The sequence below is a fragment of the Wyeomyia smithii genome, chromosome 1, assembly GCF_029784165.1.
Source record: "Wyeomyia smithii strain HCP4-BCI-WySm-NY-G18 chromosome 1, ASM2978416v1, whole genome shotgun sequence".
NCBI classification, from domain to species: Eukaryota; Metazoa; Arthropoda; class Insecta; order Diptera; family Culicidae; genus Wyeomyia; species Wyeomyia smithii.
In genome coordinates, this window is record NC_073694.1 from 53,888,510 (window position 1) to 53,905,500 (window position 16,991).

Consider the following 16,991-nt stretch of genomic DNA (forward strand, 5'->3'; position numbering starts at 1 on the left):
AAAACGATAAGATCATGCGTATCGTCACAAACGCCGATGTCCCACTATTTTTGATTTCGTCCCACTGTGAGCCGTTATTCACATGGCCACATGGCATTTTTGAAATGCACACAAAAAATGTAAATTTATTCAATTAAAAAAAATACTTGAATTGCCTTACTGTTTCTTAAAAATTTTAATTGCTGAGTTTTTGAATACTGCAACTTTGTAGGTAGTGGATTCTCGAGATAAATTAAGTTCATAACACTCAACACTAAACGCACACTAGCGCTTACCGGTCTTATTTTCAACCAAACTTTTTAAAACCAAAACCCCATGACCTTCTGAACGAGTTTTTTAAAGACCACAACTTCCTTAGTGGTTAAATTCATGAAATAAATTATGTTCGACATGCTCAAGACTATATTCACACAGAGGCCGTAGAGTGTCTGAATTTAAAAAAAAAAACTGTGCACCAAATAGAAGTTCTTGATCTCCTGAACAACTTTGCTGAAGACAGCAACTATTTAAATGATCGATTTTATGACATAAACTAAGTTCAAAATACACGAAAACACATGCACACAAGCGTCTTGGTCGAATTCCGAATCGAAATCTGCACCGACTAAAAACCCTTGACCTCCTGAACAACTTTACTGAAGACCACTCTAGGTTGATCGAATCATGACATGGAAATACATGAATCTGCCCATTACACAGTGGTACGAGAGCCCAAAAACGTGAACTTAATTCATTTACTCTCCAAATAATGGTTTTATTGACATACTATCTTCCGAAGATATTTAGTATATAATAAGGCTCAAATTATGACTACAAGTTTTAGTTCGAAACTCAACCGCTAGTGGCGCTGCAAAATCTAACTTTTCAGTCTTACACTTTGAAATGGTGTCTTCAGCAAAGTTATAGATAAAGTTCTAACAAAAAACTTTGCAGAAGACTCTTTTCTTCTAACTCTTCTCGTTTTGGATATATAACGTTTTATATTAGACTCGTCTTTAAAATTCGTTTTTTTTTTTTTCAAATATCCAAAAAACTGTAACATTTAGAAGGTAACAATGTTCGGGATATATTTGTATATCATTAAAGCACACAACTTTGAAAAAGACACAAATAAGATAGCTTCCACACAAACCGAGTTATTGCCAAAACATGTTAAAAAACACCATTTTTTGTAAATCCCAAGAATGAAAAACTAGCAGACGAAACCTGCTTAGGATGAAATATCATCATAATCACTATACGAAATCACTATGAATGTTTGTCCCTCTCAGTATCTTCATTGCTTAAGTTTTGTTTCAAAAAACAGCCTTACTCAACTTTTTCGATGACAATACACATTAAAACGTTGGCCAGATTACTGATCACTGCACCTTTTCCTAATTAAAAATGTTATATCATCTATTGCATTGTTCTAATAACTAAATTGTATTTTTATATTTTATTTTACTAGAATAAACGTACAAATATTATTAGGTTTAAAAATCATCCCCATCAGAATTAGCATTATCCTGCTCAGTAATATCTAGCATGTATTTTGCATCACCGCAGAGCTCATTAGATGGCTTGTCTCGAGCAACTCGCAAACTGCTGATAACTGGATCTGATGATTCCAGAAGGCGGTGTAGTAAATCTTCATTTACGGCTGTTCTAGTGTGGTCTAATCGGTATCTATGAAGGTAACAATTATCTATCGTTTTCATATATTTCAGTAAGTTCATCATACCTCTTGATGTCTTTTTTTTTTAAGGGGGGATTTGTTAGTAGCTTAAGTATTTATGATAAATATTAGTAAATAATGAGTATGTGTGTCCAATCACAAATGGTGACTTCTCAACACTGTTAGAAATTTGTAATTTTAATTGTTAGGATTTGTTTGCTTTCGCAATTAGGACTTATCATTCGTAGGGATTTAAACCTACTTGTCAGAAAAGGGGAAGTAAACTTACAAGTAACTTAATTGCTAACTTATTGGCTATAAAGAGAGCTTATCGTAGCAATTGAGGATTGCAACGATTTTTGTCGAAAATTGTTAATAATTTTATTTGACATAGCTTCTAATGGTTCAACACCAGTAAGTCTATGTAATTCGAGTGTACCAAACCAAGGAGGACGCTTCAAAATCATTTTCAGAATTTTATTCTGAATCCTTTGGAGCGTTTTCTTCCTTGTTGAACAGCAACTTGACCAGATCGGTACAGCATAAAGCATTGCTGGTCTAAAAATTTGTTTGTAAATCAAAAGTTTGTTCTTTAAACAAAGTTTAGAATTCCTGTTAATGAGAGGATATAAACATCTCGTATATTTGATGCACTTGGCTTGTATACTCTCAATGTGCTCTTTGAAAATAAGTTTTTTTATCATAAATTAGTCCCAAGTACTTAACCTTGTCGGACCAACTTAAAATAACCCCATTCATCTTGACAACGTGATTATTGTTTGGCTTGAGGAAAGAAGCCCTAGGCTTATGCGGAAAAATTATCATTTGAGTTTTAGAAGCATTGGAAGAGATTTTCCACTTTTGCAAGTAGGAAGAAAAAATATCTAAACTTTTCTGCAATCGACTGCATATGACACGAAGACTTTTTCCTTTTACGGAAATGCTTGTGTCATCGCAGAACAATGACTTTGTGCATCCTGGAGGCAAATCAGGAAGATCTGAAGTGAATATGTTGTACAGGACTGGACCCAAGACTGAACCTTGAGGCACACCTGCTCTGACAGGAAATCTATCAGATTTTGAATTCTGATAGACAACCTGCAGAGTTCGATCAGTAAGATAATTTTTTAAAATTTTGATTAGGAAAATTGGAAAATTAAAAGTTTGCAATTTCGCAATCAAACCTTTATGCCAAACACTGTCGAATGCAGCTCCAGTGGAATAACCTTCAGATTTGTTAGCTCGTATCATATTAGTAACTCTGAGCAATTGATGAGTTGTGGAATGCCCATGGCGAAATCCAAACTGTTCATTTGCAAAAATTGAATTTTCGTTGATGTGTGACATCATTCTGTTAAGAATAACTCTCTCAAACAGTTTACTTATTGAAGAAAGCAAACTGATTGGTCGATAACTTGAAACTTCAGCTGGGTTTTTATCCGGTTTTAAAATGGGAGTAATTTTTGCATTTTTCCATAATTTGGGAAAATATGCAATTTTGAAGCAGCAATTGAAAATTTTCACTAAAAAATCCATTGTGCTCTCAGGGAGATGTTTGATTAGTATATTAAAGATTCCATCGTCACCAGGTGCTTTCATATTTTTGAAATTTTTAATAATTGATTTAATCTCATTCAAGTTAGTTTCAATTATTTCTGCAGGTAAAAAATTCTGGGAAGAAATTAAATCAAATTGACGTGTGACTTCATTTTCAATTGGACTCACAAAATTCAAATTTGAGTTATGAACACTCTCAAACTGCTGAGCAAGTCTTTGAGCGTTTTGTTCATTGGATACAAGAAAACGTTCACCATCTTTTAAAACTGGAATAGGCTTTGAAGGTTTCTTAAGAATCTTCGACAGCTTCCAAAATGGTTTTGAATATGGTTTCAATTTTTCAACTTTAGTCTCAAAATTTTGATTTCTCAGAAAAGTAAATCTATGTTTAATCTCTTTCTGTTAATCTTCATAAATAGTTTTAAAAACAGGGTCACGAGAACGTTGATATTGACGTCTGCGGACATTTTTCAAACGAATTAGAAGTTGAAGATTTTCGTCAATTATTGGTGAATCAAATTTCACTTGAGCCTTTGGAACAAAATAATTCCTGGCATCAACAATTGCACATTTTAATGCTTCCAAAGCGGAATCAATATTCACTTCGTTTTGCAAATCAAGCTCATTATTGAAATTTCTCTCAATATAATTTTTGTATCTTTCCCAATTAGCTTTGTTATAATTAAAAACAGAGCTCATAGGGTTTAAAACTGTTTCATGTGATAAAGAAAAAGTTATTGGAAGATGGTCAGAATCAAAGTCAGCATGTGTGATCAAATCACTACATACATGACTTTGATCTGTCAGCACCAAATCAATTGTTGAAGGGTTTCTTACAGAAGAAAAGCATGTAGGACTATTCGGAGACAAAATAGAATAGTATCCTGAAGAACAATCATTGAATAAAATTTTGCCATTGGAATTACTTTGAGAATTATTCCATGAACGATGTTTAGCGTTAAAATCGCCGATTATGAAAAATTTCGAACGATTTCTGGTGAGTTTTTGTAAATCACCTTTAAAATAATTTTTGAGCTCGCGTGTGCATTGAAATGGTAAATATGCTGCGGCAATAAATAAAATCCCAAGTTCAGTTTGAACTTCAATTCCCAAAGTTTCAATAACTTTCGTCTCAAGATGGGGAAGAGCACGATGTTTGATTCGGCGATGAATAACAATTGCAACTCCACCGCCGGAACCCTGAATCCTATCATATCTATGAACCACGTAATTGGGATCATATTTTAATTTTATTTTAGGTTTCAAAAATGTTTCAGTAATAATTGCAATATGCACATTATTTACTGTTAAAAAATTAAAAAGCTCATTCTCATTGGCCTTCAATGAGCGAGCATTCCAATTTAATATTTTAATTGTTTTATTTAAAATCATTGCTAAATTTTAAATTAGAAACAATTTTAATAGTAAAATTTGTGCCTATTTGAATGGCTTCAAACATTGATTTTGCCTGCAACATGGCGTTCATAAGATCGAACATTGCCTGTTGCAAAAAAGAAAGTTTACCTGCCGTAATAGGCCCCAGGCAGTTGACATTAGAAAAAATATTTTCGGCAGCAATATTAGCTGGAGTAATAGGTGTACAATTATTTTCTAGCGTGTTTTGCTTACCCATATTAACGGTCATTTTCGAACTACCAACACTAGGCGGTATAATGTTCGAACTACCTGTAACCTGTGCATAAGTTAAACGGGTATGCAAAGGAGTAGGTAAACTATGCGTCACTGGTACGCTTGGAGAATTTTGTTTTGAAGTTGGTTTTAATTGAGAAATTGAATTTTGTTTACCTTGCCTTGCCTTAACAATTGCTAAACGGACTGGGCATTGATAAAAATTTGACATATGGTTGCCGTTACAATTCGCACAGCGAAAATTTTTACTCTTTTTCACAGGACATGTGTCCTTTTTGTGAGAAGAGTCTCCACAATTAAGACATTTTTGGTCCATGTTACAGAATTTGGAACCATGGCCATAACGTTGGCAAGTACGGCATTGGGTGATATGCTTTTCACCTCCGCCATACTTCCTATAAGTTTCGCACTTTACACGCACATTATACAAAGCATGTGCTTTTTCAAAAAATTTTAAGTTGTTAACCTCATTGCGGTTAAAATGAATTAAATAATTAACAAGGGAAATTCCAGTTCTCTGACTGTTTTCGCCTCGTGATTTTTGTTTCATTAGAATTACTTGGGTAGGGGCTATGCCAAGTAACCTCTTGATGTCTTTATTCTGGCTTTCCTGTGCCTCCTCGGATAGCTGGCCAATAGGGACTAGGAAATGTTCTATAACTCTAGAGCCGTGTATCAACACCTTATGCACGGTTATTGGCATATAGTACCAATGATATAGTGTTACAAGCAGTCTCGCCGTCTCCAAACAATACTTCTCAAACTTTTCTACATTCACTTGCATCCCCGATGCCATTACCGAGAGTATCGCTGCGCATCGTTTTATTGCTACTTCGTCGAGGCCAGTAATTTCAGCAGCTTGTTTTGGATTTAGAGAAATCGTCTGGCTAAATTACCATCATTGGAGTTTCCTGTTAAAAAAAATGTGTGACATTATTGAAACAAGTCGTAGATAGTAAAGCGGGCAATGTATGCAGTTTGCGAGGATGCGAAAATGAACGGGAATAGAAGGTGTGACTTTTAGGCTTAGAAAAAATTTTCCCTCGTCCAGACGGGACTCGAACCCGCAATCTCCGTTGTCTCCGGCAAGGTGTTTTGGCCAATTAAACTACTGGGAAAGGACTTGCTTTTTTTCATTCTTGGGATGTACAAAAAATGGTGCTTTTTTAACATGTTTTGGCAATAACTCGGTTTGTGTGGAAGCTATCTTATTTGTGTCTTCTACAAAGTTGTGTGTTTTAATGATATACAAATATATTTCGAACATTGATACCTTCTAAATGTTACAGTTTTTGGATATTTGAAAAAAAAAAACGAATTTTAAAGACGAGTCTAATATAAAACGTTATATATCCAAAACGAGAAGAGTTAGAAGAAAAGAGTCTTCTGCAAAGTTTTTTGTTAGAACTTTATCTATAACTTTGCTGAAGACACCATTTCAAAGTGTAAGACTGAAAAGTTAGATTTTGCAGCGCCACTAGCGGTTGAGTTTCGAACTAAAACTTGTAGTCATAATTTGAGCCTTATTATATACTAAATATCTTCGGAAGATAGTATGTCAATAAAACCATTATTTGGAGAGTAAATAATTTGAGTTCACGTTTTTGAGCTCTCGTACCACTGTGCATGTCATATGACTTACATTTAGTTTTAGTAAAGCGGGCAATGTATGCAGTTTGCGAGGATGCGAAAGTGAACGGGAATAGAAGGTGTGACTTTTAGGCTTAGAAAAAATTTTCCCTCGTCCAGTCCTTTCCCAGTAGTTTAATTGGCCAAAACACCTTGCCGGAGACAACGGAGATTGCGGGTTCGAGTCCCGTCTGGACGAGGGAAAATTTTTTCTAAGCCTAAAAGTCATACCTTCTATTCCCGTTCATTTTCGCATCCTCGCAAACTGCATACATTGCCCGCTTTACTAAAACTTAAAATGTAAGTCATATGAAAAAAATGAAATTAGTTCGTAAAGTAAGTCGTAGATAATTCAGTGGTTTACCTGCTCCACCAGGACGAGGTTTATCAACCAGGAGGCCCATTTCGACCTTAAACCGCTGCTGAATAAACAGTTTCCTTTGCTTCACTGTTTCAACTGCATCTCCTCGAACTTGCCATTGTTTGACTTCAAGCTTATATGACATGTGTGAAAAATATTCAAAAAATCGAATCCAGGCATGTAACGTACTTAATCCATACTGACAATGTTTGTTTTTTACTTCTCTCGTTCGTACAACTTCGATTTGGTTCATTTGCTCGGGAGTTGCACCGCATAAATAACATGTTTGCGATGATTTGGTTTACGTTAGAACATTAGTAATTTTTCCATCGATCATCGTCAGTAGCATTTTGCAAGAAACTCTCAGCGTTTTACCATTTTTATTGATAACGATAGGTTCTAAACTTTCGATTTGTTTTTTAATGTACTGTTTTTCGGACAATATGATTTTAGCTGTTTCTTTAACATACTGTATCCGAAGTGGGCGACAGTAACGGGTCGATGAAGGACGTGTGTTTTGAAAAAATATGTTCCCATTCGATTCCATTTTCACGGGAACAATAGACGTAACAAATACATTTGCGTCTGATTTTTCTCCATTATCATCGATAAAGGCTTGTTTATATTCGCTGAATCCCGTAGTGCCTTAAAAACCCCACTTCACAGTTAAAGTCATATTTTGCAGATCAGCAACACTGAAAATTTCCATCTGATACTCGTTGGCATCTACGGTTCTAGTAGTAATTTCACTTCTGCAGACGTTTCCGAAATTACTAAACCTGCACTAGGATAGCAACATTTCTTAGCTTGCAGCACCTTGTAGTAGGATGGATACAAATTTACATTGCGGTCAAGAGCACCCTTTCGCAGTTTACCATATTGGTCTTTGGATAAATTAAGATCCAATATGAGAGCGAATGCTTCTGTGTCCGAATATGGAATAAGTTTGCCATGTGGAGATTGTGACAGAACTGATAGTGTTTTGTTTGAACATTTTTGGTCTTTTTGTGTTGTCTGTTTTACAATGGATGCTGCATTTCCCTTGCCCTCTTCCCGTAGTTTCATTTGGGTTGCAAAAACTAGTTCATCAGTATCGTACTTTGATCGAATTTCAGACATCTTGCGTCTATTTACCACTTCGCTGCTGTCTTCGAAACTCATCGTTTTTCTTCCACGGCGGGAAACCGCAGAAGAATATTGACCACGAACAATAATATTTGGCGGAAGTTTAAAGGGCTTATCAAAATACTCGCGATTGTTTTCAAAAACAGCTGCCAGAACTCTATGGTGCTTTTTCCACAGTTTTTGAAAATATTTGCATGTCGACTTTACCAACATATTGACATTAGCAGCCACATCTGGCATCAATACATCAATACCGTAGCTATTTAAAATATTTCTAGTCACGATTTTCGCTTTTTCAATACCGTTTCCCTCGGAATCCTTCCATAATTCGAAAAGCCTCCGCTTATCGATAACAACTGAAAATTTATATTTTGTCGTTGGTTTTATATTCATGAACTTAACACAAACACAGTTTTTTCTATTTCAAAAGTTCAAAATCTACAAAAATACTAAAATAACCAGATGTACTTACCACCATTGTTGAAGGACATAGTTTTCTAACCTGTTGAACTGCTTGTACAACCTTCACTTCACTGTTTAATTGTTTTCAATATTGTAATTTTTGAGACGCAAATAAGACGACCATGCTTTGTATATCACGTTTTACTTTATCGTAGCCTACTAGATTTACAATACTTGAAAAAGATCGATACAGTCGGATCGATTCTTTGCGTGAGTTTGTCCAACGCTATTACTAGTTAAAATTTATGACATATTCGCCTTGCGATTGCACTATGAACTGTCTTTTTGAATTGCATATCGGGCAATGAAGATACTGAGAGGGACAAACATTCATAGTGATTTCGTATAGTGATTTCGTATAGTGATTATGATGATATTTCATCCAATGCAGGTTTCGTCTGCTAGTTTTTGCTTTTTTTCATTCTTGGGATGTACAAAAAATGGTGCTTTTTTAACATGTTTTGGCAATAACTCGGTTTGTGTGGAAGCTATCTTATTTGTGTCTTCTACAAAGTTGTGTGTTTTAATGATATACAAATATATTTCGAACATTGATACCTTCTAAATGTTACAGTTTTTGGATATTTGAAAAAAAAAAACGAATTTTAAAGACGAGTCTAATATAAAACGTTACATATCAAAAACGAGAAGAGTTAGAAGAAAAGAGTCTTCTGCAAAGTTTTTTGTTAGAACTTTATCTATAACTTTGCTGAAGACACCATTTCTCTAAAGTGTAAGACTGAAAAGTTAGATTTTGCAGCGCCACTAGCGGTTGAGTTTCGAACTAAAACTTGTAGTCATAATTTGAGCCTTATTATAAACTAAATATCTTCGGAAGATAGTATGTCAATAAAACCATTATTTGGAGAGTAAATGAATTAAGTTCACGTTTTTGAGCTCTCGTACCACTGTGCATTATAGGGAATGCTAATTTTTCGGGGTGCTGCAATTTTCAAACTGGGTGTTGCAATACTCAGCGAAGCGATTCCAAGCTTTGACGGGTAGTGTACGTCGTATAATTATTTGAAAATAAACCTAAAACATGTGCAAAAATAATATGGAAAAAAAATCCGAAAATATGGGAAATAATTTTAATAGTCGAAAATTGGCGGCAATGACATAGAAAATTTGAATTTGTGTACAATGTTTTGAAATTCTTGAAGAATACTATTAAGCAATCAAAAGATTAAATAAAAAATCTGTTGAATAAGGTGGTTATTACAGGAAAAAACAATAAAAATATCAGAAGGGTGATAAAAACTTATAAAATGAACGAGAACTGGTAGGAAATATGAAACAACAAAAAAAAAAAAAAATGATCCAGAATTTGTTAAGATAAGAACGTATGCTATCATAATAGGAATCAAATAAAATAAGCAAAAATCGTAAAACACAGAAGTATGAAGAAAGACGAAAAAATGAAAATTATTTGATAAAATGTATGTCGACTAAGTATGCAAATCGATATCCAAAAATGTCGAAATGTAAAATAAATGACGCCAAAAATTTGAAAAAAAAAAGTTTATGAAATACAATGTTAAATTAACATGAAGTACATAGCAATGAAAAATCAAAAATGAGAAACGTCACAGAAAAATGTTAAAAAGACATGAAGATTCATTAAGCAGACAGTATGTGAAGTAGAGAGAACGGAAAATAAGCGAACTGGAAATATGATACAGATGCGGAAAAATATACCGCATCCTGGCGGGTTCAAGTCCCGTCGGGATGCGGTATATTTTTCCAAATCTGTATCATATTTCCAGTTCGCTTATTTTCCGTTCTCTCTTCTTTACATACTGTCTGCTTAATGAACTTGCGTGTTAACGGGAAAAAGCGTTGATAAAAATAGAAATTCAGTTCGAAAAAGACATGAAGATATCGCAAAAAAAAAAACAAAAAATTCTTAAAACTGTCTAACTGACTAGTTTAGACTGTCTTATCAAAAAATATTCAAAAGACTAAAAATGTCGAAAATCTGAAATAATCAAAATTATAAAATTAAAACAAAAAAAAAATGATAGAGTCATTAGAATATCACACAACAATTACTAAATATTGGTATCAAAAAAAAAATTAAATAGGCTAAAAATGTTAAAAAGCCAAAAAAATAACCTTTACATTAGAAAAAGGTAGTAAAAAATCAGAGCTAATCATCGAAAGTTGTAAAATTATTGAAATTGTTAAAAGCGGCAATAATATAAAAAATGTCAACGTAATGACGATAGCATTGAAAATGTCAAAAACTGTCGACAATATTGAAAACCTAATAAATGTCGAATATTTCAAAATTATTTTAATAACCTGTAAAATAATGAACGAGTATAATAAAAAAATGTTTAAAAATTACAGTAAAGATAGACGAATTGTTCACGCGGATTCAAAATTTAAGCGCTATTTACACAGATTTCGAAATTCCTGTGATAATTTAAACGCGGTTTCAGAGTTTGGCTGATTTTGTAAAACAGATACAGTAAGGTCGCTTTTTACGCGTTTTTTTTACGCGGGCTGCTTTCCTCCATTACTCAAAAACGGTACAAGATACCGACCTCATTTGAATCACGTTTTCCGTTTTAGGCCACGAGTGATCATATATCAGTTTTCAAAAAAATTCACAAATTCTGGTGTAAATACTCAAAATTTAAAGTATTGAATTTTGGTCTCTAGATTGGCCACTATCATATTCAAACGAGGTTTAAACGTTTTAGGACGGTTTTCTTTGTTATATTTGCAACTCAAAAAAGTCGTTTTTTACGCGAGCCCATACAAATTTGGAACGCATCCCCCGCGTAAAAAACGACCTTAGTGTACTTCAAACAAGTTTATTTTTACGCGTCATATTTTTATTGGGTTTTCCCTAATATTAACTGATTTACCTAACCTTCTATTTTCCCCCTGATTTTTACCTTGAATCGCTGGTGAAATTAACACTGCTTATTAGTCTCTTTCGAAAAGATTTAAAATTACCAATTTCAAAAGTTGAATAAGAAAAAAATGGTAAAAATAATAAAAAGTGCAAGAATCATACCAGCAATAGACAAATTTATCAATACTAACGAAGCTGTTGGATAGAAAGCATTTGCAGACTTTGCGGTGAATTTGGACAAATATTACCTAACATTATTAACCTTATTATTATCAAGCTGATTTATATTAGATAATTCTTCTTGTTCATTTAATTGTATCTCATCAATTGGCATTTCAGCTTGGTAAAAAAAGATAATCTGAATTATCAGTGTAAAATTAAATAATCTATCGGTTTTCAAATTTAATAACAAATCAATTTTTTCCCCAGATCGCCTGTACTTCGTGGCATTCAAGAAAGAGTTCAAGCCACGCGGGACCTCCAACACGCACTACTTCACCATCGACGATGAGCTGGTATACGAGAACTTTTACAACGATTTCGGGCCACTGAACATCTGTATGCTCTACCGGTACTGTCAGCTGCTGAATGAGAAGCTTCGGTCGGCGCAGCACGCCCGGAAGAAGATCGTCCACTACACCTCGGTGGACGCTTCGAAGCGTCTGAATGCGGCCTACCTAATTGGGGCCTACTCGGTGATCTATCTGAAACGAACCCCGGACGAGGCATTGAAGCCACTAACCTCCGGCTGCAATGTGCTGACGTACACCAAATTTTGCGACGCTTCGTACGTCTATTCCGGATACCGGATATCGCTGTACGACTGCATCCACGCGGTAGCCAAAGCCCTGGAGGCGGGGTTTTTCAACTTTGACGATTTCGACTCGCAACAGTACGAACACTACGAACGGGTCGAAAATGGTGACTTTAACTGGATCGTACCGGATAAATTTTTAGCTTTCTGTGGCCCCCACAGTAAGTCCCGGCTGGACAATGGATATCCGATTCATGCTCCGGAAACATACTTTGAGTACTTTCGGGAGCACAACGTTACCACAATAATTCGGTTGAATGTGAAAATCTACGACGCAGCTCGATTCACCGTTGCTGGCTTCACACATCACGATTTGTTTTTTGTTGACGGAAGCACGCCGAATGATGCGATTCTGAAGAAGTTTCTTGCAATCTGTGAACAAGCGGATGGAGGCATTGCGGTGCATTGTAAAGGTAAGTGATGTCGATGATTTATTGAATCTATCTTATAATGTTAATATTATAAAACTATTTTTAGCTGGTCTGGGTCGCACGGGAACTCTCATCGGAGCGTACCTCATTAAGCATTACAATTTCAATGCTCTAGAGGCCATAGCTTGGTTACGACTGTGTCGGCCCGGCTCGGTTATCGGTCATCAGCAGCAGTGGATGCTCAGCAAAGAGGCATTGCTAATGAACGAAGGGAATGCATATCGTAAGCGACATGCCATTGTGAAACCAATCAAACATCAGTACGGAATTTACAGCGTGAAACAGCACGCTGGTAACAAGGAGCTTGAAAATCAACAGCAGCAGCAGCAACAGAACAATTCCACAACCGCGGTTCGAAATTGTTTAGCGAATTCCGACTCCTCGTCCTCATCGTCAGCCTCATCTTCTGCGGCAGTCACACCGGTAGCCACCAGTAAGGTAACTCCGGATGGACCCACTAGTTGCCGCGTGCAAATGTTGCTTAAGGAGCGCGTTAAGGGAATTTCTCATAAAGTTGATACTATGCGATTGAATGATGAAGACGAGCAGCAGACTAATAAACTGAACAACAATTTTGACGGTGGAACAGAATCCATCTTATCCTTGGACGTTGTTGATGGGATAAGGGAAAGGCAGCCCTCGAACCAGCTCAGTGTCGACAGGAAGTGTGCAACTATCCCGGCTACCCGACGGTCCAAAGCAGTTCGGACGAGCCGATTGATTACCCTCGAACAGTCACAGCAAACGCAGGGCGACAAATTAAACCAGATTAAGGCGATGCGAAGGAGACCATCGCGGTCGGCAAATGTCATAACGCAATGGTGAGTTGGTTTTACTTCTCTTGGTACTAATAAACGGTGGGTTGAACATTTGGGAACAGACCAACGCTTCAGTTTCGGATTCGCTTCTGCTGCACGCACAGGTGGTGAGTGAGAATGGTTCTTGATTGCCTGTTTCTTTTAATGCAATCTCCGATAACGCTGCACCATTATCACTCATCGCTTACTGCAGTCTAAATTTCATGCGCTAATTTGACTAAAATTCACCGAAATCATAATCACAACACGGCATCGGCTTAAGTCGATGCTGTGCTTTCCGTACCAACTATCTACCACTAATACTTTAATTTTGTATTGTTTCTCTAATGTCTTTTCTCGGCTGCGCCGCCATAAAACAAACTACTTCCTGGGGTTATCTTCTCTGCAATGGTGCTCACCTGTACAATCATAACATTTCCACACATCTTGCTAACCTCAGTCATGACGAACCGACGCCCACTACCAATCGGTTCAATCTGAACCAACTACAGCAACATTACAACCATCATCATCACCACCATCATTGTCACAATCACCATCATCACACACGTGCTAAATCTCAACCATTCCGCAATACTACCGCTATTAATCCGAACAACAATGCCAACAACAACAACAACAATGTCATCACCAACATCATCAACAACAACAGTGAGCGTATCGTCGCTACTGCTGCTGGTGCTGCTGTAACCAGTGTTGCCAGTGTGCAAACCAATAATCTCTTGAATCAAATCGCCTCCAACTGCGTTCGTCATTCGTCATGTACGGTCTCGGATGCAGCAACGGTGGTGCCATCAAAACAGCAACGGCAATCTTCCGGAAAGAAAGTGCCACTAGCGGTAGATTCGTCCGACGAAGTTCCTGCCTCGGTTGCTACCCGTCTTCGGACGGAAGCGCCATTGGAAACGGTGACAAGCAGCACTAACGCCGCTGTTCTTCGGGCAGATGAGTCGCACTCTGCGACACAACTGATTGAAGAGACCGGAGAGGAGCCGATAACAACAACAGTTAGCAGTAGCAACATCACTAGTACTAGCAATACTAACAACGGTGGCGATACGACAGCAAAATTCAATACTACTTCGCAAGCACCCAAAAGCACCACAGTAGCAGCGGCGGTGAGCACCGGCAGTGGAACGGGAGGAGGAGGATGCTATGCGACAACCAACCTGTTGGTGCCGTGTTCGGGCCGGCAGAACAATCGTCTGTACAGTAAGAGGTGAGTTTTTAATTCATTCGAGTTTTTTCATCAGTTTGATCATGTGGGCTTATATGAGGGTAGTCACAGAATTTAAAAATATATATTCACTACTCATCATTTCTCAGTAAATTTGACAAATGAAGCAATCTACTTGATGATAGCAAAACCGGGGCATCAAGTTCATTGTTGAGAAGCTTATTTACAAAAGTTGCTTGTTGAATCTTTCGACGACTATCCAGTCAGGTCATCTTCCAACGCCTGTTACTATTAGCCAGCAGATTTGTAGGAAGTTACCAGGCCTGAACTCGGCGAGAACTCGCACGTCCAGTAGGTACGACTTCCGCTGATAATACGCCTTTGGATCTCACCTTGTCCTCAGTTACCAACGAGCCAAGATAAACACACTTATCGACTAACTCAAACTCATCGCCGTCGATCGAGGCGTTGTCGATCGGCTCTGGATCGGCTGGCTAGCATATAATTCGTTTTAGACGTGTGACCACTGACAGTACCTAACAGTCCCGGACCAGCAGCGGGAGGTCGCCTAGGGGTGGTGAGGATCTAACCAGGGACAATCGAAGTACCTGGAAGCACCTAAAAAGCTACGTCATTTATGAATGTTCTCTTAGTAAAGTCGTGTGACAACGGCTTGAAACAGCGAGGTGGTACCCGGTACCGGAGCCTCCGTCTCATAAAACCTGGCAGGCCTTTCAGTAAATTTCGAGTTCATTGCCTGGTGGAAACGAGGCAGGAATAGGATCAAATATTCCTGACTTCCGCCAGTCGGGGGAGTCATAGTTGCTCATAAGGCGCTATGACTGCCTACCCTAGGCATAACCTCACTGCTCCGGCGTAGACCACCATGGGACAACATAGGCGACTACTCCACCATGGACAAGGATAGCGGCTGGGAGGGGGACCCATGTAACACAAGGATGAATCTATCGAATACAAAAGCTACGGGTGCGGAGGGATTATTAAAACCCTTCGCGCGAGGTGGCATCCAGCGGTCCCGCAGAAGCCGATGACGGATACGGCAAAGCTTGGAGGTGGAAAAACGGCGAATTCGTCCGTATCCACACCATACATATCGGTCGACGGTCCCTTGCTAATCAAGGCCGTCGAAAAGAGCATGAACACACAGCAAAGAGTGGCGGCGCTTTCCGAACAACTTTGCTCTACGGGGCAGGTCTCTAAGCGAACGAGGCAGTTCCCGGGGGAAGCGGCCCCCGGAACAGCAAGAAACGGTTGGCCGTGCTACTCCCGCGGGATAGAACACCAACCGGTTCAAGGTCCGCCGGGAAACCGGCCGAGGTGGAGGCTACAGGCAACCCTTGGACTACCGTGGAGGGCAGGATGCGACGGAAAGGAGGTGCAAGTGCAGGCACTCATCTCAGAGGTGACTCTCCAGCGTCCCGGCACATTTCGGCTCGCGGCACAAAGCCTCTGCAAGATGCGTTGAGTGAAAATGATGGAGCTGTTCCAGCGCTGCAGTTTCCTGCCCCTCCAGGCGGCGGATTTTCTCCCGGAAGATTTAGGTTCGCTGCATCTTCTTCTGTCTGTGTCTTTCTACATTCTGACGAGTGGCACTGCGCATCTTAGCCGTCCGCGCAGTATTCTCCTCATCCATCACCCTCCTACAACCACTCGTTTCGTTGGGTTCGTCTAGCATGCCCGATAACGTTCTCCGCTACGCTATTGAAAGCTGTTAATGGTGTCCTCGAGAGGAGTTTTCTGCAACTAGTCCTCTTCCGGCAGCACACCTTCAAGCAAATGCGCGTAGTTTTCGGGGACGTTAGGTCGCGTGAGATCTAATCGGGGCGGGGGTTGGAACCGAATATCGTTAACAACGGAGAGTTTTGGGCGCATCTTAACCATCACCAGGTAGTGGTCCGAATCGATATTAGCGCTCCTACAGGATTTGATGTCGATGATGTCTAAGAAGTGCTAATAATCAATCAGAATGTGGAGTGAAAATGCTGTTTTTGTCATTTTCGTTTGTAGTGTCGAAAATTTGCAGCCCTGCCTACAGGTGTTGGAGGTTGTGCTGGAAGCAAGTACTACGCACGGCCATATTGTTGGAGACCTTGATTGGACTTGAGACCCATTGGTCAACTGGTGCGCGCTTAACCTTCCAATCACCAGTTTGTATTCCTCTGATCTGTGCATTGAAATCCTCGATGGGCAGATTTTGAGGGGATGGTCGTATTCACGTTCCAACTGCGCGTAGAATTCGTCCTTGTCGTCTTCCGTTCTTCTGAGATGAACGTACGTACCGTTGAGCCTCTCCAGCACATCTCCTGCAGTGCTACGACGTCGATCCTGTGGAATTTCAATACTTCAGAGAGCACTCGTGCGCTCCCCTGGAAATTGAGAGATCGAAAGTTTCGTTTTCGTCGCGTGGGTCTGTGCCGATTGTT

General features: G+C 38.5%; 1 protein-coding gene across 3 annotated transcripts in view; it reads left to right on the forward strand.

Moving 5' to 3' along the window:
• The window catches only part of LOC129728314 (tyrosine-protein phosphatase cdc-14), a 41,757-nt gene that overhangs the window by 19,450 nt on the left and 5,316 nt on the right, over positions 1-16,991 (forward strand). For 2 of the 3 annotated variants that reach the window (XM_055686748.1, XM_055686755.1), the window contains exons 3-5: positions 11,737-12,534; positions 12,599-13,373; positions 13,810-14,589. In XM_055686748.1, the coding sequence (XP_055542723.1) occupies positions 11,737-12,534; positions 12,599-13,373; positions 13,810-14,589 (2,353 nt within the window). The remainder of the gene's footprint in view (positions 1-11,736; positions 12,535-12,598; positions 13,374-13,809; positions 14,590-16,991) is intronic. The other variant, XM_055686760.1, reaches the window with a different exon arrangement.